The sequence below is a fragment of the Eleutherodactylus coqui genome, chromosome 1, assembly GCF_035609145.1.
Source record: "Eleutherodactylus coqui strain aEleCoq1 chromosome 1, aEleCoq1.hap1, whole genome shotgun sequence".
Classification (NCBI taxonomy): Eukaryota; Metazoa; Chordata; class Amphibia; order Anura; family Eleutherodactylidae; genus Eleutherodactylus; species Eleutherodactylus coqui.
In genome coordinates, this window is record NC_089837.1 from 531,589,010 (window position 1) to 531,613,716 (window position 24,707).

A 24,707-nucleotide genomic window follows, 5' to 3' on the forward strand; every position below is an offset into this window, starting at 1 on the left:
TCCTCCTCCCTCCTCCTCCTCCTCCTCTACCAATATATTACACAGGCGACCTCCTCCTCCTCCTCCTCCTCCTCCTCCTCTACCAATATATTACACAGGCGACCTCCTCCTCCTCCTCCTCCTCCTCCTCCTCTACCAATATATTACACAGGCGACCTCCTCCTCCTCCTCCTCCTCCTCCTCTACCAATATATTACACAGGCGACCTCCTCCTCCTCCTCCTCCTCTACCAATATATTACACAGGCGACCTCCTCCTCCTCCTCCTCCTCCTCCTCCTCTACAATATATTACACAGGCGACCTCCTCCTCCTCCTCCTCCTCCTCTACCAATATATTACACAGGCGACTCCTCCTCTCCCTCCCTCCTCCTCCTCTACCAATATATTACACAGGCGACCTCCTCCTCCTCCTCCTCCTCCTCTACCAATATATTACACAGGCGACCTCCTCCTCCTCCTCCTCCTCCTCCTCCTCTACCAATATATTACACAGGCGACCTCCTCCTCCTCCTCCTCCTCCTCCTCCTCTACCAATATATTACACAGGCGACTCCTCCTCCTCCTCCCTCCTCCTCCTCTACCAATATATTACACAGGCGACCTCCTCCTCCTCCTCCTCCTCCTCTACCAATATATTACACAGGCGACCTCCTCCTCCTCCTCCTCCTCCCTCTACCAATATATTACACAGGCGACCCTCCTCCTCCTCCTCCTCCTCCTCTACCAATATATTACACAGGCGACCTCCTCCTCCTCCTCCTCCTCCTCCTCCTCTACCAATATATTACACAGGCGACCTCCTCCTCCTCCTCCTCCTTCCTCCTCCCTCCTCCTCTACCAATATATTACACAGGCGACCTCCTCCTCCTCCTCCTCCTCCTCCTCTCTACCAATATATTACACAGGCGACCTCCCTCCTCCTCCCCTCTACCAATATATTACACAGGCGACCTCCTCCTCCTCTACCAATATATTACACAGGCGACCTCCTCCTCCTCCTCCTCCTCCTCTACCAATATATTACACAGGCGACCTCCTCCTCCTCCTCCTCCTCCTCTACCAATATATTACACAGGCGACCTCCTCCTCCTCCTCCTCCTCCTCCTCCTCTACCAATATATTACACAGGCGACCTCCTCCTCCTCCTCCTCCTCCTCCTCTACCAATATATTACACAGGCGACCTCCTCCTCCTCCTCCTCCTCCTCTACCAATATATTACACAGGCGACCTCCTCCTCCTCCTCCTCCTCCTCTACCAATATATTACACAGGCGACCTCCTCCTCCTCCTCCTCCTCCTCCTCTACCAATATATTACACAGGCGACCTCCTCCTCCTCCTCTACCATATATTACACAGGCGACCTCCTCCTCCTCCTCTACCAATATATTACACAGGCGACCTCCTCCTCCTCCTCTACCAATATATTACACAGGCGACCTCCTCCTCCTCCTCCTCCTCCTCCTACCAATATATTACACAGGCGACCTCCTCCTCCTCCTCTACCAATATATTACACAGGCGACCTCCTCCTCCTCCTCCTCCTCCTCCTCCTCCTCCTCCTCTACCAATATATTACACAGGCGACCTCCTCCTCCTCCTCCTCTACCAATATATTACACAGGCGACCTCCTCCTCCTCCTCCTCCTCTACCAATATATTACACAGGCGACCTCCTCCTCCTCCTCCTCTACCAATATATTACACAGGCGACCTCCTCCTCCTCCTCCTCTACCAATATATTACACAGGCGACCTCCTCCTCCTCCTCCTCCTACCAATATATTACACAGGCGACCTCCTCCTCCTCCTCCTCCTCCTCACCAATATATTACACAGGCGACCTCCTCCTCCTCCTCCTCTACCAATATATTACACAGGCGACCTCCTCCTCCTCCTCCTCCTCCTCTACCAATATATTACACAGGCGACCTCCTCCTCCTCCTCCTCCTCTACCAATATATTACACAGGCGACCTCCTCCTCCTCCTCCTCCTCTACCAATATATTACACAGGCGACCTCCTCCTCCTCCTCCTCTACCAATATATTACACAGGCGACCTCCCTCCTCCTCCTCCTCCTCTACCAATATATTACACAGGCGACCTCCTCCTCCTCCTCCTCTACCAATATATTACACAGGCGACCTCCTCCTCCTCCTCCTCTACCAATATATTACACAGGCGACCTCCTCCTCCTCCTCTACCAATATATTACACAGGCGACCTCCTCCTCCTCTACCAATATATTACACAGGCGACCTCCTCCTCCTCCTCCTCCTCCTCTACCAATATATTACACAGGCGACCATCTCCTCCTCCTCCTCCTCCTCCTCTACCAATATATTACACAGGCGACCATCTCCTCCTCCTCCTCCTCCTCCTCTACCAATATATTACACAGGCGACCTCCTCCTCCTCCTCCTCCTCCTCCTCTACCAATATATTACACAGGCGACCTCCTCCTCCTCCTCCTCCTCCTCTACCAATATATTACACAGGCGACCTCCTCCTCCTCCTCCTCCTCCTCCTCTCTACCAATATATTACACAGGCGACCTCCTCCTCCTCCTCCTCCTCCTCCTCTACCAATATATTACACAGGCGACCTCCTCCTCCTCCTCCTCCTCCTCCTCTACCAATATATTACACAGGCGACCTCCTCCTCCTCCTCCTCCTCCTCTACCAATATATTACACAGGCGACCTCCTCCTCCTCCTCCTCCTCCTCTACCAATATATTACACAGGCGACCTCCTCCTCCTCCTCCTCCTCCTCCTCCTCTACCAATATATTACACAGGCGACCTCCTCCTCCTCCTCCTCCTCCTCCTCTACCAATATATTACACAGGCGACCTCCTCCTCCTCCTCCTCCTCCTCCTCTACCAATATATTACACAGGCGACCTCCTCCTCCTCCTCTACCAATATATTACACAGGCGACCTCCTCCTCCTCCTCCTCCTCCTCCTCTACCAATATATTACACAGGCGACCTCCTCCTCCTCCTCCTCTACCAATATATTACACAGGCGACCTCCTCCTCCTCCTCCTCCTCCTCTACCAATATATTACACAGGCGACTCCTCCTCCTCCTCCTCCTCCTCCTCTACCAATATATTACACAGGCGACCTCCTCCTCCTCCTCCTCCTCCTCCTCCTCCTCCTCCTCCTCTACCAATATATTACACAGGCGACCTCCTCCTCCTCCTCCTCCTCCTCCTCCTCCTCCTCTACCAATATATTACACAGGCGACCTCCTCCTCCTCCTCCTCCTCCTCTACCAATATATTACACAGGCGACCTCCTCCTCCTCCTCCTCCTCCTCTACCAATATATTACACAGGCGACCTCCTCCTCCTCCTCCTCCTCCTCCTCTACCAATATATTACACAGGCGACCTCCTCCTCCTCCTCCTCCTCCTCCTCCTCTACCAATATATTACACAGGCGACCTCCTCCTCCTCCTCCTCTACCAATATATTACACAGGCGACCTCCTCCTCCTCCTCCTCTACCAATATATTACACAGGCGACCTCCTCCTCCTCCTCCTCTACCAATATATTACACAGGCGACCTCCTCCTCCTCTACCAATATATTACACAGGCGACCTCCTCCTCCTCCTCCTCCTCCTCCTCCTCCTCCTCCTCCTCTTACCAATATATTACACAGGCGACCTCCTCCTCCTCCTCCTCCTCTACCAATATATTACACAGGCGACCTCCTCCTCCTCCTCCTCCTCTACCAATATATTACACAGGCGACCTCCTCCTCCTCCTCCTCTACCAATATATTACACAGGCGACCTCCTCCTCCTCCTCTACCAATATATTACACAGGCGACCTCCTCCTCCTCCTCCTCCTCTACCAATATATTACACAGGCGACCTCCCTCCTCCTCCTCTACCAATATATTACACAGGCGACCTCCTCCTCCTCCTCCTCCCTCCTCCTCCTCTACCAATATATTACACAGGCGACCTCCTCCTCCTCCTCCTCCTCTAACAATATATTACACAGGCGACCTCCTCCTCCTCCTCCTCCTCCTCCTCCTCTACCAATATATTACACAGGCGACCTCCTCCTCCTCCTCCTCTACCAATATATTACACAGGCGACCTCCTCCTCCTCCTCTACCAATATATTACACAGGCGACCTCCTCCTCCTCCTCTACCAATATATTACATAGGCGACCTCCTCCTCCTCCTCCTCCTCCTCCTCTACCAATATATTACACAGGCGACCTCCTCCTCCTCCTCCTCCTCCTCCTCCTCCTCTACCAATATATTACACAGGCGACCTCCTCCTCCTCCTCCTCCTCCTCCTCTACCAATATATTACACAGGCGTCCTCCTCCTCCTCCTCCTCCTCCTCTACCAATATATTACACAGGCGACCTCCTCCTCCTCCTCCTCCTCCTCCTCTACCAATATATTACACAGGCGTCCTCCTCCTCCTCCTCCTCCTCTACCAATATATTACACAGGTGTCCTCCTCCTCTACCAATATATTACACAGGCGACCTCCTCCTCCTCCTCCTCCTCTACCAATATATTACACAGGCGACCTCCTCCTCCTCCTCCTCCTCCTCTACCAATATATTACACAGGCGACCTCCTCCTCCTCCTCCTCCTCCTCTACCAATATATTACACAGGCGACCTCCTCCTCCTCCTCCTCCTCCTCCTCTACCAATATATTACACAGGCGACCTCCTCCTCCTCCTCCTCCTCTACCAATATATTACACAGGCGACCTCCTCCTCCTCCTCCTCCTCTACCAATATATTACACAGGCGACCTCCTCCTCCTCCTCTTCCTCTACCAATATATTACACAGGCGACCTCCTCCTCCTCCTCCTCCTCTACCAATATATTACACAGGCGACCTCCTCCTCCTCCTCCTCCTCTACCAATATATTACACAGGCGACCTCCTCCTCCTCCTCCTCCTCCTCCTCCTCTACCAATATATTACACAGGCGACCTCCTCCTCCTCCTCCTCCTCTACCAATATATTACACAGGCGACCTCCTCCTCCTCCTCCTCCTCCTCTACCAATATATTACACAGGCGACCTCCTCCTCCTCCTCTCTCCTCTACCAATATATTACACAGGCGACCTCCTCCTCCTCCTCCTCCTCTACCAATATATTACACAGGCGACCTCCTCCTCCTCCTCCTCCTCCTCTACCAATATATTACACAGGCGACCTCCTCCTCCTCCTCCTCCTCCTCTACCAATATATTACACAGGCGACCTCCTCCTCCTCCTCCTCCTCCTCCTCCTCCTCCTCCTCCTCTACCAATATATTACACAGGCGACCTCCTCCTCCTCCTCCTCCTCTACCAATATATTACACAGGCGACCTCCTCCTCCTCCTCCTCCTCCTCTACCAATATATTACACAGGCGACCTCCTCCTCCTCCTCCTCCTCTACCAATATATTACACAGGCGACCTCCTCCTCCTCCTCCTCCTCCTCTACCAATATATTACACAGGCGACCTCCTCCTCCTCCTCCTCCTCCTCTACCAATATATTACACAGGCGACCCTCCTCCTCCTCCTCCTCCTCCTCCTCCTCCTCTACCAATATATTACACAGGCGACCTCCTCCTCCTCCTCCTCCTCCTCCTCCTCCTCTACCAATATATTACACAGGCGACCTCCTCCTCCTCCTCCTCCTCCTCCTCTACCAATATATTACACAGGCGACCTCCTCCTCCTCCTCCTCCTCCTCTACCAATATATTACACAGGCGACCTCCTCCTCCTCCTCCTCCTCCTCTACCAATATATTACACAGGCGACCTCCTCCTCCTCCTCCTCCTCCTCCTCCTCCTCTACCAATATATTACACAGGCGACCTCCTCCTCCTCCTCCTCCTCCTCCTCTACCAATATATTACACAGGCGACCTCCTCCTCCTCCTCCTCTACCAATATATTACACAGGCGACCTCCTCCTCCTCCTCCTCCTCTACCAATATATTACACAGGCGACCTCCTCCTCCTCTACCAATATATTACACAGGCGACCTCCTCCTCCTCCTCCTCTACCAATATATTACACAGGCGACCTCCTCCTCCTCCTCCTCTACCAATATATTACACAGGCGACCTCCTCCTCCTCCCTCCTCTACCAATATATTACACAGGCGACCTCCTCCTCCTCCTCCTCTACCAATATATTACACAGGCGACCTCCTCCCTCCTCCTCTACCAATATATTACACAGGCGACCTCCTCCTCCTCCTCCTCCTCTACCAATATATTACACAGGCGACCTCCTCCTCCTCCTCTACCAATATATTACACAGGCGACCTCCTCCTCCTCCTCCTCCTCCTCCTCCTCTACCAATATATTACACAGGCGACCTCCTCCTCCTCCTCCTCCTCTACCAATATATTACACAGGCGACCTCCTCCTCCTCCTCCTCCTCCTCCTCCTCTACCAATATATTACACAGGCGACCTCCTCCTCCTCCTCCTCTACCAATATATTACACAGGCGACCTCCTCCTCCTCCTCCTCTACCAATATATTACACAGGCGACCTCCCTCCTCCTCCTCTACCAATATATTACACAGGCGACCTCCTCCTCCTCCTCCTCCTCCTCTACCAATATATTACACAGGCGACCTCCTCCTCCTCCTCCTCCTCCTCCTCCTCCTCCTCTACCAATATATTACACAGGCGACCTCCTCCTCCTCCTCCTCCTCCTCCTCTACCAATATATTACACAGGCGTCCTCCTCCTCCTCCTCCTCCTCCTCCTCTACCAATATATTACACAGGCGTCCTCCTCCTCCTCCTCCCTCCTCCTCCTCTACCAATATATTACACAGGCGTCCTCCTCCTCCTCCTCCTCCTCTACCAATATATTACACAGGTGTCCTCCTCCTCTACCAATATATTACACAGGCGACCTCCTCCTCCTCCTCCTCCTCTACCAATATATTACACAGGCGACCTCCTCCTCCTCCTCCTCCTCCTCTACCAATATATTACACAGGCGACCTCCTCCTCCTCCTCCTCCTCCTCCTCCTCCTCTACCAATATATTACACAGGCGACCTCCTCCTCCTCCTCCTCCTCCTCCTCCTCCTCTACCAATATATTACACAGGCGACCTCCTCCTCCTCCTCCTCCTCCTCCTCCTCCTCCTCCTCCTCTACCAATATATTACACAGGCGACCTCCTCCTCCTCCTCCTCCCTCTACCAATATATTACACAGGCGACCTCCTCCTCCTCCTCCTCCTCTACCAATATATTACACAGGCGACCTCCTCCTCCTCCTCTTCCTCTACCAATATATTACACAGGCGACCTCCTCCTCCTCCTCCTCCTCCTCTACCAATATATTACACAGGCGACCTCCTCCTCCTCCTCCTCCTCCTCTACCAATATATTACACAGGCGACCTCCTCCTCCTCCTCCTCCTCCTCTACCAATATATTACACAGGCGACCTCCTCCTCCTCCTCCTCCTCCTCCTCTACCAATATATTACACAGGCGACCTCCTCCTCCTCCTCCTCCTCCTCTACCAATATATTACACAGGCGACCTCCTCCTCCTCCTCCTCCTCCTCCTCTACCAATATATTACACAGGCGACCTCCTCCTCCTCCTCCTCCTCCTCCTCCTCTACCAATATATTACACAGGCGACCTCCTCCTCCTCCTCCTCCTCCTCCTCCTCTACCAATATATTACACAGGCGACCTCCTCCTCCTCCTCCTCCTCCTCCTCCTCTACCAATATATTACACAGGCGACCTCCTCCTCCTCCTCCTCCTCCTCCTCCTCTACCAATATATTACACAGGCGACCTCCTCCTCCTCCTCTTCCTCTACCAATATATTACACAGGCGACCTCCTCCTCCTCCTCCTCCTCTACCAATATATTACACAGGCGACCTCCTCCTCCTCCTCCTCCTCTACCAATATATTACACAGGCGACCTCCTCCTCCTCCTCCTCCTCCTCTACCAATATATTACACAGGCGACCTCCTCCTCCTCCTCCTCCTCCTCCTCCTCCTCTACCAATATATTACACAGGCGACCTCCTCCTCCTCCTCCTCCTCCTCTACCAATATATTACACAGGCGACCTCCTCCTCCTCCTCCTCCTCCTCCTCTACCAATATATTACACAGGCGACCTCCTCCTCCTCCTCCTCCTCCTCTACCAATATATTACACAGGCGACCTCCTCCTCCTCCTCCTCCTCCTCCTCTACCAATATATTACACAGGCGACCTCCTCCTCCTCCTCCTCCTCCTCTACCAATATATTACACAGGCGACCTCCTCCTCCTCCTCCTCCTCCTCTACCAATATATTACACAGGCGACCTCCTCCTCCTCCTCCTCCTCTACCAATATATTACACAGGCGACCTCCTCCTCCTCCTCCTCCTCCTCCTCCTCCTCCTCTACCAATATATTACACAAGCGACCTCCTCCTCCTCCTCCTCCTCCTCCTCCTCTACCAATATATTACACAAGGCGACCTCCTCCTCCTCCTCCTCCTCCTCCTACCAATATATTACACAGGCGACCTCCTCCTCCTCCTCCTCCTCCTCTACCAATATATTACACAGGCGACCTCCTCCTCCTCCTCCTCCTCCTCCTCTACCAATATATTACACAGGCGACCTCCTCCTCCTCCTCCTCCTCCTCCTCCTCCTCTACCAATATATTACACAGGCGACCTCCTCCTCCTCCTCCTCCTCCTCTACCAATATATTACACAGGCGACCTCCTCCTCCTCCTCCTCCTCCTCCTCCTCTACCAATATATTACACAGGCGACCTCCTCCTCCTCCTCCTCCTCTACCAATATATTACACAGGCGACCTCCTCCTCCTCCTCCTCTACCAATATATTACACAGGCGACCTCCTCCTCCTCCTCCTCCTCCTCCTCTACCAATATATTACACAGGCGACCTCCTCCTCCTCCTCCTCTACCAATATATTACACAGGCGACCTCCTCCTCCTCCTCCTCCTCCTCCTCTACCAATATATTACACAGGCGACCTCCTCCTCCTCCTCCTCCTCCTCCTCTACCAATATATTACACAGGCGTTCCTCCTCCTCCTCCTCCTCCTCCTCCTCCTCCTCTACCAATATATTACACAGGCGACCTCCTCCTCCTCCTCCTCCTCTACCAATATATTACACAGGCGACCTCCTCCTCCTCCTCCTCCTCCTCCTCTACCAATATATTACACAGGCGACCTCCTCCTCCTCCTCCTCCTCTACCAATATATTACACAGGCGACCTCCTCCTCCTCCTCCTCCTCCTCTACCAATATATTACACAGGCGACCTCCTCCTCCTCCTCCTCCTCCTCTACCAATATATTACACAGGCGACCTCCTCCTCCTCCTCCTCCTCTACCAATATATTACACAGGCGACCTCCTCCTCCTCCTCCTCCTCTACCAATATATTACACAGGCGACCTCCTCCTCCTCCTCCTCCTCCTCTACCAATATATTACACAGGCGACCTCCTCCTTCTCCTCCTCCTCCTCTACCAATATATTACACAGGCGACCTCCTCCTCCTCCTCCTCCTCCTCCTCCTCTACCAATATATTACACAGGCGACCTCCTCCTCCTCCTCCACCAATATATTACACAGGCGACCTCCTCCTCCTCCTCCTCCTCCTCCTCCTCCTCTACCAATATATTACACAGGCGACCTCCTCCTCCTCCTCCTCCTCTACCAATATATTACACAGGCGACCTCCTCCTCCTCCTCCTCCTCTACCAATATATTACACAGGCGACCTCCTCCTCCTCCTCCTCCTCCTCTACCAATATATTACACAGGCGACCTCCTCCTCCTCCTCTACCAATATATTACACAGGCGACCTCCTCCTCCTCCTCTACCAATATATTACACAGGCGACCTCCTCCTCCTCCTCCTCCTCCTCCTCCTCCTCCTCCTCTAGCAATATATTACACAGGCGACCTCCTCCTCCTCCTCCTCCTCTACCAATATATTACACAGGCGACCTCCTCCTCCTCCTCCTCCTCTACCAATATATTACACAGGCGACCTCCTCCTCCTCCTCTACCAATATATTACACAGGCGACCTCCTCCTCCTCCTCCTCCTCCTCTACCAATATATTACACAGGCGACCTCCTCCTCCTCCTCCTCTTCCTCCTCTACCAATATATTACACAGGCGACCTCCTCCTCCTCCTCCTCCTCCTCCTCTACCAATATATTACACAGGCGACCTCCTCCTCCTCCTCCTCCTCCTCCTCCTCTACCAATATATTACACAGGCGACCTCCTCCTCCTCCTCCTCCTCCTCCTCCTCTACCAATATATTACACAGGCGACCTCCTCCTCCTCCTCCTCCTCCTCCTCCTCCTCCTCTACCAATATATTACACAGGCGACCTCCTCCTCCTCCTCCTCCTCTACCAATATATTACACAGGCGACCTCCTCCTCCTCCTCCTCCTCCTCCTCCTCCTCTACCAATATATTACACAGGCGACCTCCTCCTCCTCCTCCTCTACCAATATATTACACAGGCGACCTCCTCCTCCTCCTCCTCCTCCTCTACCAATATATTACACAGGCGACCTCCTCCTCCTCCTCCTCCTCCTCTACCAATATATTACACAGGCGACCTCCTCCTCCTCCTCCTCCTCTACCAATATATTACACAGGCGACCTCCTCCTCCTCCTCCTCCTCCTCCTCCTCTACCAATATATTACACAGGCGACCTCCTCCTCCTCCTCCTCCTCCTCTACCAATATATTACACAGGCGACCTCCTCCTTCTCCTCCTCCTCCTCTACCAATATATTACACAGGCGACCTCCTCCTCCTCCTCCTCCTCCTCCTCCTCCTCTACCAATATATTACACAGGCGACCTCCTCCTCCTCCTCCACCAATATATTACACAGGCGACCTCCTCCTCCTCCTCCTCCCTCCTCCTCCTCTACCAATATATTACACAGGCGACCTCCTCCTCCTCCTCCTCCTCCTCCTCTACCAATGTATTACACAGGCGACCTCCTCCTCCTCCTCCTCCTCTACCAATATATTACACAGGCGACCTCCTCCTCCTCCTCCTCCTCCTCCTCCTCTACCAATATATTACACAGGCGACCTCCTCCTCCTCCTCCTCCTCTACCAATATATTACACAGGCGACCTCCTCCTCCTCCTCCTCCTCCTCCTCCTCCTCCTCTACCAATATATTACACAGGCGACCTCCTCCTCCTCCTCCTCCTCCTCTACCAATATATTACACAGGCGACCTCCTCCTCCTCCTCCTCTACCAATATATTACACAGGCGACCTCCTCCTCCTCCTCCTCCTCCTCCTCCTCCTCTACCAATATATTACACAGGCGACCTCCTCCTCCTCCTCCTCCTCCTCCTCCTCTACCAATATATTACACAGGCGACCTCCTCCTCCTCCTCCTCCTCCTCCTCTACCAATATATTACACAGGCGACCTCCCTCCTCCTCCTCCTCCTCTACCAATATATTACACAGGCGACCTCCTCCTCCTCCTCCTCCTCTACCAATATATTACATAGGCGACCTCCTCCTCCTCCTCCTCCTCCTCTACCAATATATTACACAGGCGACCTCCTCCTCCTCCTCCTCCTCCTCCTCCTCCTCCTACCAATATATTACACAGGCGACCTCCTCCTCCTCCTCCTCCTCCTCTACCAATATATTACACAGGCGACCTCCTCCTCCTCCTCCTCCTCCTCCTCCTCTACCAATATATTACACAGGCGACCTCCTCCTCCTCCTCCTCCTCCTCTACCAATATATTACACAGGCGACCTCCTCCTCCTCCTCCTCCTCCTCCTCCTCCTCTACCAATATATTACACAGGCGACCTCCTCCTCCTCCTCCTCCTCCTCTACCAATATATTACACAGGCGACCTCCTCCTCCTCCTCCTCCTCTACCAATATATTACACAGGCGACCTCCTCCTCCTCCTCCTCCTCCTCCTCCTCTACCAATATATTACACAGGCGACCTCCTCCTCCTCCTCCTCCTCCTCCTCCTCCTCTACCAATATATTACACAGGCGACCTCCTCCTCCTCCTCCTCCTCCACCAATATATTACACAGGCGACCTCCTCCTCCTCCTCCTCCTCCTCCTCCTCCTCCTCCTCCTCCTCCTCCTCCTCCTCCTCCAATATATTACACAGGCGACCTCCTCCTCCTCCTCCTCCTCCTCCTCCTCCAATATATTACACAGGCGACCTCCTCCTCCTCCTCCTCCTCCTCCTCCTCCTCCAATATATTACACAGGCGACCTCCTCCTCCTCCTCCTCCTCCTCCTCCTCCTCCTCCTCCTCCTCCTCCTCCAATATATTACACAGGCGACCTCCTCCTCCTCCTCCTCCTCCTCCTCCTCCTCCTCCAATATATTACACAGGCGACCTCCTCCTCCTCCTCCTCCTCCTCCTCCTCCTCCTCCTCCTCCAATATATTACACAGGCGACCTCCTCCTCCTCCTCCTCCTCCTCCTCCTCTACCAATATATTACACAGGCGACCTCCTCCTCCTCCTCCTCCTCCTCCTCCTCCTCCTCTCCTCCACCAATATATTACACAGGCGACCTCCTCCTCCTCCTCCTCCTCCTCCTCCTCCTCCTCCTCCACCAATATATTACACAGGCGACCTCCTCCTCCTCCTCCTCCTCCTCCTCCTCCTCCTCCTCCTCCTCCTCCACCAATATATTACACAGGCGACCTCCTCCTCCTCCTCCTCCTCCTCCTCCTCCTCCTCCTCCTCCTCCTCCACCAATATATTACACAGGCGACCTCCTCCTCCTCCTCCTCCTCCTCCTCCTCCTCCTCTACCAATATATTACACAGGCGACCTCCTCCTCCTCCTCCTCCTCCTCTACCAATATATTACACAGGCGACCTCCTCCTCCTCCTCCTCCTCCTCTACCAATATATTACACAGGCGACCTCCTCCTCCTCCTCCTCCTCCTCTACCAATATATTACACAGGCGACCTCCTCCTCCTCCTCCTCCTCCTCTACCAATATATTACACAGGCGACCTCCTCCTCCTCCTCCTCCTCCTCTACCAATATATTACACAGGCGACCTCCTCCTCCTCCTCCTCCTCCTCTACCAATATATTACACAGGCGACCTCCTCCTCCTCCTCCTCCTCCTCTACCAATATATTACACAGGCGACCTCCTCCTCCTCCTCCTCCTCTACCAATATATTACACAGGCGACCTCCTCCTCCTTCTTCTCCTCCTCCTCCTCCTCTACCAATATATTACACAGGCGACCTCCTCCTCCTTCTTCTCCTCCTCCTCCTCCTCTACCAATATATTACACAGGCGACCTCCTCCTCCTTCTTCTCCTCCTCCTCCTCCTCTACCAATATATTACACAGGCGACCTCCTCCTCCTTCTTCTCCTCCTCCTCCTCCTCTACCAATATATTACACAGGCGACCTCCTCCTCCTTCTTCTCCTCCTCCTCCTCCTCTACCAATATATTACACAGGCGACCTCCTCCTCCTTCTTCTCCTCCTCCTCCTCCTCTACCAATATATTACACAGGCGACCTCCTCCTCCTTCTTCTCCTCCTCCTCCTCCTCTACCAATATATTACACAGGCGACCTCCTCCTCCTTCTTCTCCTCCTCCTCCTCCTCTACCAATATATTACACAGGCGACCTCCTCCTCCTTCTTCTCCTCCTCCTCCTCCTCTACCAATATATTACACAGGCGACCTCCTCCTCCTCCTCCTCCTCCTCCTCCTCCTCTACCAATATATTACACAGGCGACCTCCTCCTCCTCCTCCTCCTCCTCCTCCTCTACCAATATATTACACAGGCGACCTCCTCCTCCTCCTCCTCCTCTACCAATATATTACACAGGCGACCTCCTCCTCCTCCTCTACCAATATATTACACAGACTATGTCCTCCTCCTCCTCCTCTACCAATATATTACACAGGCGACCTCCTCCTCCTCCTCCTCCTCCTCCTCCTCCTCCTCTACCAATATATTACACAGGCGACCTCCTCCTCCTCCTCCTCCTCTACCAATATATTACACAGGCGACCTCCTCCTCCTCCTCCTCCTCCTCCTCCTCTACCAATATATTACACAGGCGACCTCCTCCTCCTCCTCCTCCTCTACCAATATATTACACAGGCGACCTCCTCCTCCTCCTCCTCCTCCTCCTCCTCCTCCTCCTCCTCCTCTACCAATATATTACACAGGCGACCTCCTCCTCCTCCTCTACCAATATATTACACAGGCGACCTCCTCCTCCTCCTCCTCCTCCTCTACCAATATATTACACAGGCGACCTCCTCCTCCTCCTCCTCCTCCTCCTCTACCAATATATTACACAGGCGACCTCCTCCTCCTCCACCTCCTCCTCCTCTACCAATATATTACACAGGCGACCTCCTCCTCCTCCTCCTCCTCTACCAATATATTACACAGGCGACCTCCTCCTCCTCCTCCTCCTCTACCAATATATTACACAGGCGACCTCCTCCTCCTCCTCTACCAATATATTACACAGACTATGTCCTCCTCCTCCTCCTCTACCAATATATTACACAGACTATGTCCTCCTCCTATACTTATATATTACACAGTCAACCTTTTCCTCCTCCTATACTAATATATATTACACAGACGACCTCCTCCTTCGCCCGAGTTCATTTGGTACTGGTGTTTATCTGGTGTTCACACGGAAAATCTTATGAAGTCATCGCTTCTTTAGAGATGCTGAGGAAAAAAATATGTTCACCATTTTGCATAGTTCTCTGCGTTACCCAGGATACACCACGGGGAGGTAACCATGCGACATTTCCTTTATATAAAATGACATCAGGAAGTGAGAGAATTAGATTCCGTACGTAAAATGTGGACGCTAATTTTTTTGCGCATAGAATTGAATAATCGAGTTGGGACCCATTAGCTTTTCCTATTTATGACATAATCAATGCCCGTGCCAAATTTCAAGTGAGAGAATTAGATTCCGGACGTAAAATTAGGACGCAATTTTTTTGCGCTAGAATTAATCGAGTTGGGACCCATTAGCTTTTCCTATTTTGGACATAATCGATGCTTGTGCCAAATTTCAAGTTTCTATGACATCGGGAAGTTGGAGATTTTTGGTGAGTGAGTCAGTGAGGGCTTTCGCCTTTATATATTACACAGACGACCTCCTGCTCATATACCAATATATTGCACAGACTACCTCTTCCTCCTCATATACTAATATATTACAAACTACCTCCTCCTCATATACTAATATTACACAGACGACCTCCTCCTCATATATCAATATATTGCACAACCTACTCCTCATATACCAATATATTACACAGATGACCTCCTCCTCATATATTAATATATTGCACAGACTACCTCTTCCTCCCTGTACACTATACTAATATATTACACAGTCGACCTCCTCCTCATATACTAATATATTAAACAGACAACCTCCTCTTATATACAAATATATTGTACAGACAACCTACTCCTCATATACCAATATATTGCACATACTACCTCTTCCTCCCTATACACTATACTCATATATTACACAGTCGACCTCCTCCTCATATACTAATATATTACACAGTCGACCTCCTCCTCATATACTAATATATTACACAGTCGGCCTCCTCCTCATATACTAATATATTACACAGTCGGCCTCCTCCTCATATACTAATATATTACACAGTCGGCCTCCTCCTCATATACTGATATATTACACAGTCGGCCTCCTCCTCATATACTGATATATTACACAGTCGGCCTCCTCCTCATATACTAATATATTACACAGTCGGCCTCCTCCTCATATACTAATATATTACACAGTTGGCCTCCTCCTCATATACTAATATATTACACAGAGGACCTCCTCCTCATATACTAATTTATTACACAGAGGACCTCCTCCTCATATACTAATTTATTACACAGAGGACCTCCTCATCATATACTAATATATTACACAGAGGACCTCCTCATCATATACTAATATATTACACAGACGACCTCCTCCTCATATACTAATATATTACACAGACGACCTCCTCCTCATATACTAATTTATTACACAGAGGACCTCCTCCTCATATACTAATATATTACACAGACGACCTCCTCCTAATATACCAATATATTGCACATACTATCTCTTCCTACTCATATACTAATATATTACAATGACTACCTCCTCCTCATGCAGTAAGATATTACACAGACAACCTCCTCCACTATGCGGTGCCGCTGCTAGTAGATGGTAACGGACACCCTTGGATTATGGCGCTGCATGCCGATACTTCGTGTGTTCCCCTTCTGGGGGGTTGAGGGGGCTCCACATTGCCGGACGCTCCCGGGTGGTTTGGTTCTCTGCATGCTTTATGCAGTTTGAAGTGTTTTTTTTTTATGTTTGTTCCATAAAGTATCCTTTGTGTAGATTACGGCATCTCTGCACGCTCTCCGGTTCGCAGTCTGCGGTCAGCACCACGCTCCCCTCTGTGCTGCTGCGCACCCTCCACTGCAATGTAAGCCAACTCTTACCTGGAGCTCTCAGACATTCGTGGACAGATAGCTGAGACTTCTCACCTGAGTAAAGAAAACCAGGTAGCATTAATATAGTGTATACTTATACATACGGGTATATACAGCAGTGCGCGGGGGGGGGGGGAGTAATACAGGAGGAACGACAGAGTGATGCAGCAGTGTCCACTGACACAAATAGAAAAATGCCCACAGAATACCTGAAATAGACATTTTATGAGTCAGCAAGGCGTGTAACTGCTCCTCAGCCTGACACACAGGTCACGGCTGGACCCTTCCCCCATCACAGGTCACGGCTGGACCCTTCCCCCATCACGGGTCACGGCTGGACCCTTCCCCCATCACGGGTCACGGCTGGACCCTTCCCCCATCACGGGTCACGGCTGGACCCTTCCCCCATCACGGGTCACGGCTGGACCCTTCCCCCATCACGGGTCACGGCTGGACCCTTCCCCCATCACGGGTCACGGCTGGACCCTTCCCCCATCACGGGTCACGGCTGGACCCTTCCCCCATCACGGGTCACGGCCGGACCCTTCCCCCATCACTGCAGTTTGTGACCCCCACAAAATTTCCTTAACATTATATATAGACCCCCAGGACCCTCCTCCAGCAATGGGCGGGGTTTCTTCACTGTATTTGACACGCCTCCTGTGAAACAGCCGGTGACTAGTGTTAATTGTCCTGATCAAGCAGGTGATAAGATCGCTGGAGCAGGAAGAAGCCTGGTGGCTCGGTGGCGCTGGGGTTCTAGGTTCACATTTGACTATGGACAACATCTGCATGAAGTTTGTATGTTCCCTTTGTGTTTATTCTTCTATTTATTCTCCATCTTCTCTTCCTCTGGAGAAGGGAAAAGGAAGAACAAGTGTGGTGGCTCAGTTTTAGCAATGCTGTCTTGCAGTACTGGAGTTGTAGGTTCATATCTGTCCAAGGGCAGCATCTGGATGGAGGTTTTATGTTCTCTTTGTGTATCTTGTTCTTCTCATCCTCCAGAGGTGAACGAACAAGTGTGGTGGCTCAGTTGTTAGTGCTGCTGCTTTGCAGTCCTGGAGTCCTAGGTTCATATCTGTCCAAGGGCATCTAGATGGAGTTTTTCAGAGGTCATGGAGATGTTGCCCTTGATGAAACTCGAACCTAGGACCCCCTAACTGCAAGATGGCAGTGCTAACCAGTGAGTCACATTATTTAAAGTGGGACAATGACTACTACCACCACGCTTCTGGGGGGCAAATTGCACCCACATTTTTCACTCCCATTAATTTAATGGGAGCCGGAATCGCCTGTCCCGATGCACAATTGTTTTTTTGAAAATTAGCGTTCCCGACTAAGTGATACGGAGGACTAAGTGCAGTTGAGATGAATCTCCCGCCATCAAATCGTTAGTGGAGCCCCCCTGAGTCATTACTGTTAAGACTGAAGCTCTGTTTGTCTTGTCTCATACAACACTATGAACTTTAGCCCCATGGTCTTCTTCACCTTCGATGAGCCTGTATCTGGGTGTATAGCCATTCCTTTGTCCTTCCAGAATCTCTCATGATGTACGGCTCGCTCAGTCATCAGCGCTCCACAGTACTAATGTTACTGTATCTGTAGATTTGTACTTCTCTGTTTCACATGAGAACTTGTTCCCGTGGGTTAATAGTTTCACAGGAGACCTCATGGGACGCTCTGGCATGAAGCCATCTAGACTCCCTTCCTTTCCTTTCTCTTTTCCTTGATAAACACTTGTCTGTAGTAATGAACATAGACTTCTTTGGTAGACTTCTTCGGTAGACGGCGAACTGACTGTCTCTCATTGATTCCTTCCGGCCGGATATACAATACTAGTTTGGAACTCGGCAACATATCATTTGGGGTCCGTGGAATATCCCTAGCATTACACACACCAGTAAAGGGTTCGCGGGCCTGCAGTAGTTCGAGGGGTTATGGGTTCGCTAGTGTAATATGTTGTATATAAAGTTTAGGGACTAATGAGTTTACCGATATACCGTGTATGCGAGATGTCATGGCATGCGCTGAAGAGCGGGGAGGGCAAGATGCTGGCTTGTCACGGCGGCACTTACCACACTCCCTCCCTGAGGGATGCAGGCAGCCAAGGCCAGGACAGCGCTGGGCCACTTCCAGACACCCCTGGCATGGGGATGCCCAATAAACATTAGGACAGGAAAAACAGAAGAAACGCAATAAAAAGCAATCAAAAAAGTCGTCTGTATTCCAAATTAGTATTATTAGAAACTACGGAACATCCCGCAAAAAATGAGCCCTCGGTCAACTACGTCGACGGAAAAATAAAAAAGTTATTGCGCACGCAGGATGGCGGCAGAAAATAACTGAGAAAAATGAAATGTCTTTGAAAAAAAAAAAAGCAGTACAATAATCGCACCGACCCGCAGAATAACGCGATCAGGTCATTTTTGTATCGTTTGTGCGCCGTAGAAAAAAGAGGCACTGAAAGATGGCGGAATGTCGTTTTTTTTTTCATTTTACTCCACTTAGAATATTTTAAAAGTTTTTCAGTACATTATACGGTACATTAAACAGCACCAGTGAAAACTACAACTCGTCCCGCAAAAAAACAACCCTCATACAGCGACATCGATGGAGAAATAAAGGAGTTAGGATTTTTTTAAAGGGGGATAAAAAAACAAAAATGGAAAAAAATAAGGGGCCGTGTCATTATGGGGTTAATATTCATATACGGTCAATACACCTTTAAAAGTGCAAACTGTCCTCATTGGTCCATATTGTTTGAGATTTAGTTTTAAATAATATTGTGTATGTGTATATAGATGTATATTCTCCTCCTAGGGGACGGATGTTACCGACTCTGTGTGTATATCAAACTACTAACAACCACCTGATCATTAGTAAGTGAGTGACATTTTTTTTTCCATGCTCCGCCCCCGGGCAACATCATAGCTCCGCCCCCGGGCAACATCATAGCTCCGCCCCATGTAGTAGAGCTGCGAGTAGCTGTTTGTCTAATGTGCTGTGCGTGCAATGTGTATAGTCAGTATGGATGAATGTCATGTAGTAGAGCTGTGTCTGTGCTGTGACGCACCTATCATGTGGCCGAGCTGTGCTTGTAACATGCACATGTACTGTGGCACAGCTGTGTCTGTCATGCGCATATATAAGGTAGCAGAGCTGTGTTTGTAACATGCGCATGTCATGTCTGTCAGGTGCATGTCATGTAACAAAGCTATGTCTGTGACGTGCATGCCATGTAGCAGAGCTGTGTCTGTCAGATGCATGGCATGTACCAAAGCTGTGTCTGTGACGAGCATGTCATGTAGCAGATTGTTTCTGTGCCGCTCATGCCATGTCACACGCCTATGTATCACAGCTGTGAGCGTGATGTGCATGCAGCAGAGCTGATCGCACCACCAGAAACACTGGTACTATAACTTCCTAATAATTGCTATATATATATATATATATATATATATATATATATATATATATTACTCCTGCTTGGGAAGAGATATATATGTACACTGTAGTAGTGCAGTGCAGGGCCTGTAGAGGGCTGCAGACAGGACTTCTGGTGCGAGGGTTAACACAAAGTGGTGGAGCAGGAACTAGAAAAGGGCCAGTTCCTGCCAGAATCAGGTTAGAGGGAGAGAGAGGACCAGCGGAGCTGAGGTGCTGCAGGCTGGTGGCCGAGGCGAGTTACCCTGCTTGCCACAATACACAGATTGAGTATAAATGATGGAATCTCTTCATACAGCTGGATTCTGCTGCTCTTTGAAGATCTACAATTGATTTACATCATAAGGCTTTTTTCACACGAGCGCATACGTTTTCACAAGCAGATGATATACGCAATATATAAGATTTCGTGAACGGGCGCACAAATCCAACATTTGTGTGCCTGTTCATATGGCCGGTTAAAATGGGCCGAGCTCACCAGGCCATCGCCCACTTCCCCTTCCTTCCCATCGCAGGCTCACCTCTCTTCTCGTTCCGTGCAAATGGGAGGGGAGGAGCTAAGTGCTGGTCTGCCCCGCCTCCTCCCATTGATGCTATGGACAAGGGGCAGGGAGAGGGTGAACACTTGGCTCTGCCCCGTCTCGCCCCTTGTCCATAGCATCAATGGAAGGAGGCGGGGCAGACTGGCGCTTGGCTCCCATGTTGCTAAACTACCTCCCATAGGAGCCCGTGCAGCGGCTGGATGTATTCTGGCCCAAACATAGTTCCAGACGTAAAAACGCCTGGCGCTATATTGGCCGGCCGGGCGTTTTTACGTCTCACAAATATGCCCATGTGATCTGATGCATTGGAATCCAATGCATCAGATCACAGCGCATATCAGGCGGCCGTGCAAATGCTGGCCAAAATGCGTTCATGTGAAAGACGCCAAAAGCTGATGTGTTACGTCTCTAACTCCAGTTCTTTTTAAAAAATTGCCAAACAGGTCACAATCTCGCTCCTGTAGCTGGGTGATGTACAAAGTGATGCCACAGCTCTAAAAATTTTTTATCTTCATGCAAAATTTGATCAAGTTATCGCGCCATAAGCCGGAGATGGGAAAAAAACGAAAAACTGACCAGCTGTTTGCCAGACTAGTATACTTATGCACTGAGATGATTTCTGCAGGAAGCAGACACCTCCATTCCCACTATAGTGGCCAAACTTGGTATTGCAGGCAAAGTTCTCATTCATTTCAATAGGAAGTTGGCCCGCAATAACATGCCTGGCCACTACAGTAAAAACGAAGCTGTTTCCTTTCTGCAGAATTCAGTTCAGTACATGAGCGCACTGGCCTGGCAAACAGCCGAGCGGCATGGGACCGAGCTACAAACCCTTGCCAATCAACTGTTGATCACTTATCCTGAAGATAGGCTGGATGTATTCAATTGATTACAACTGGACAACCCCTTTAAAACAACTGCAGTTGTGAAGGGGTTAAGCAAGGCGGTACCCACCGTTAATGTAAGCGCAATTAAAATTGCTGCAGAATTTTCTTGTCGTCTTAAGGTTGAAAGTATCCTCCTCTTCTGTTGGGGAGAGACTGAAGACCTCGAATCCAGGGACCAGGACCTCTCGTTCAGAAGGAACCTGTGAGAAATGTTCGATGTTGACTCCGGGGTATCTGTCTATGATTAATAAGGACTTATTGGTCTCCAATGTTGCTTCCTCCTTATCTAACGATGCATATAAGAAGTGGCCAAACTTGACATGGATGCTTCCATTTGCTGGCACATCGATGTCATTGTCGATTCCGATGTAGACCTTGTAATTACCGCTCACCGTACTGTTCGACAAGAGATGAAAAGCCGAGGTGACATAAAAGTGGAGCCATTTAAAGCCAAAGTCATCCATGTAGCTTTTGTAGGACTTTCCGGCCAATTTGACAGCATTGTTGAAGTCTCTTCTGATGAAACTTGTGTAGGTCAGCAGAGCAATCCCATGACGGTCTTCAAACCCTGGAGGAAGTTGGACTTGTAGGTTATTTTTTCTGTGATTCCATGCATCGCTGGCTTCTTTCCAGGCTCTCTTCAATCTCTTATTCTTCCCATGTTCAATGTTAAGAACTCCATGTTCTTCAAGTTTGCTCTCCATGTTCTTTTTGCACCCCAAATATTGGTCATCGAATGCTTGTTCTGCAAGATCCAAGGTTTCGACCACAGCTTCCACCTAAAATAGTAATAATAATCTTTATTTATATAGCGCCAACCTATTCCGCAGCGCTTACAATACAGGGGAAATAACACAAGACAACGGTTACATAGTAATCAATTGATGGAAACAATAGGGGTGCGGGTCCTGCTCCAACGAGCTTACATACTACAAGTAATGGGGGGATACAGAAGGTAAGGGGCTGGAGATGTGCACGGTATGGCAGAGATGTGCATGGTATGGCAGGGTGGAGAGTGAGGGATGCTATACACATAGACAATGTGATTAAGGGAATAACTCCTCACCAACATGGATTCATGAAGGGTCGCTCATGTCAGACAAATCTGATCAGTTTCTACGATGAAGTAAGCTCTAAGCTGGACCAGGGAGAATCTATTGATCTTGTATATCTGGACTTCTCTAAAGCCTTTGACACCGTGCCTCATAATAGGCTAATATACAAAATGAGGCAGCTCGGACTGGGCGAAAACGTGTGTAAGTGGGTAAAAAATTGGCTCAACGATAGAAAGCAGAGGGTGGTAATAAATGGTTCGTACTCTGATTGGACCACAGTCGCTAGCGGGGTGCCACAGGGTTCAGTAATAGGCCCCATTCTGTTCAATATATTTATCAATGACCTGATAGAGGGGCTGCACAGCAAAATATCAATATTTGCAGATGACACAAAATTATACAATATAATTAATGCAACGGAGGACAATGTGTGGCTACAAACGGACCTGGACAAGCTGGGGGCTTGGGCAGAAAAATGGCAAATGAAGTTCAATGTTGAAAAATGTAAGACTATGCACATGGGCAGGAGAAACGGATGTCACCAATATTCACTTAATGGGGTACCACTAGGGAAAAGTGATATGGAAAAGGATCTGGGGGTACTAGTGGATAATAGACTAAACTGGAGTAACCAATGCAAGTCAGCCGCTGCAAAGGCAAATAAAGTCTTGGGGTGCATTAAAAGAGGTATAGGGGCGAAGGACGAGAACATTATCCTTCCATTATATAAGGCACTTGTCAGGCCTCACATGGAGTACTGCGTACAATTCTGGACACCGGTGCTCAGGAAAGATGTCACAGTGCTTGAGGGGGTTCAAAGAAGAGCGACTAAACTAATACATGGAATGAAGGGACTGGAATACCCAGAGAGGCTGTCCAAATTGGGACTATTTACTCTAGAAAAAAGAAGGTTAAGAGGCGACCAAATAACCATGTATAAGTACATGAGGGGACAACACATGGATCTCTCCCACGATCTGTTTACACCCAGGACCACGACGGTAACAAGAGGACATCCGCTACGATTAGAGGAAAGTAGGTTTCATCACCAACACAGAAAGGGGTTCTTTACTGTAAGAGCAGTTAGACTGTGGAACTCTCTACCGGAGGAAGTGGTGATGGCAAAATCCATAGAGGAGTTTAAAAGGGGACTTGATGTCTTTCTGGAGAAGGATATTACAGGATATAAATTTTAGTTTAAGTGTCAATCCTGGTATATAGGCAGGTAGGAACTATTAGGGGTTGATCCAGGGAACAGTCTGATTGCCATTAGGGAGTCGGGAAGGAATTTTTTCCCCAAAAGAGCCAATTGACTTCTGGCCTTGGGGTTTTTTGCCTTCCTCTGGATCAACACAGTAGGATAGACAGGCTGGACTAGATGGACAATGTCTTCATTCGGCCTTACATACTATGTTACTATGTTACTATGTTACTATGTAATGGTCAGGCCGTATAGTGGCGAAATCGTTATGACTGCCAGGGGCGGTTGATTACGGCTAGCAGATTGCAGTCAGTAGGTCAGGGAGCGTGTTATCAGGTGGAGTACAGAGGGGTTTGGTTTAGAGGATATGGTATGCCTCCCTGAAGAGGTGCGTTTTTAGAGCACGCCTGAAGTTCTGTGTGTCAGTGATTGCCCAGATATTTTTTTGGTAGTGCGTTCCAGAGGACTGGTGCTGCTCTGGAGAAGTCTTAGAGGCGGGAATGAGAGGTTTGAATTGAAAACAGACATGGGCATCAGTAAGGAAAATAACCACAAATCTATGAGTCTGTACAGTTGGGAAGACACCTACGGCCAAAAGAACTTCAAGCAGAAGACTGAAGTGAATGGAGAAGCAAACACAATAGTAACATAGTATGTTAGGCTGAAGGAAGACAATGTCCATCTAGTTTGGCCTGTTAATCCTCACATGTTGATCCAGAGGAAGGCAAAAACCCCAAGAGCAGGAGCCAATTAGCCCTTTTGGGGGAAAAATTCCTTCCCGACTCCCTAATGGCAATCAGACTGTTCCCTGGATCAACCCCTAATAGTTCCTACCTGCCTGTGTACCAGGATTGACAATTAATCTAAGATTTATATCCTGTAATATACTTCCCCCCCCCTACAGAGACATCTAGTCCCTCTTAAACTCCTCTATGGATTTTGCCATCACCACGTTCTCAGGCAGAGAGTTCCACAGTCTCACTGCTTTTACAGTAAAGAACCCC

General features: G+C 49.9%; 1 protein-coding gene across 3 annotated transcripts in view; it reads right to left on the reverse strand.

Moving 5' to 3' along the window:
* Positions 1 to 24,707, reverse strand: part of LOC136591244 (T-cell ecto-ADP-ribosyltransferase 1-like) — a 75,168-nt gene that overhangs the window by 16,863 nt on the left and 33,598 nt on the right. For all 3 annotated transcript variants that reach the window (XM_066588486.1, XM_066588487.1, XM_066588485.1), the window contains exons 3-4: positions 21,515 to 22,226; positions 16,584 to 16,628 (exon numbers count right to left, since the gene is read on the reverse strand). In XM_066588486.1, coding sequence (XP_066444583.1) covers positions 16,584 to 16,628; positions 21,515 to 22,226 — 757 coding nt within the window. The remainder of the gene's footprint in view (positions 1 to 16,583; positions 16,629 to 21,514; positions 22,227 to 24,707) is intronic.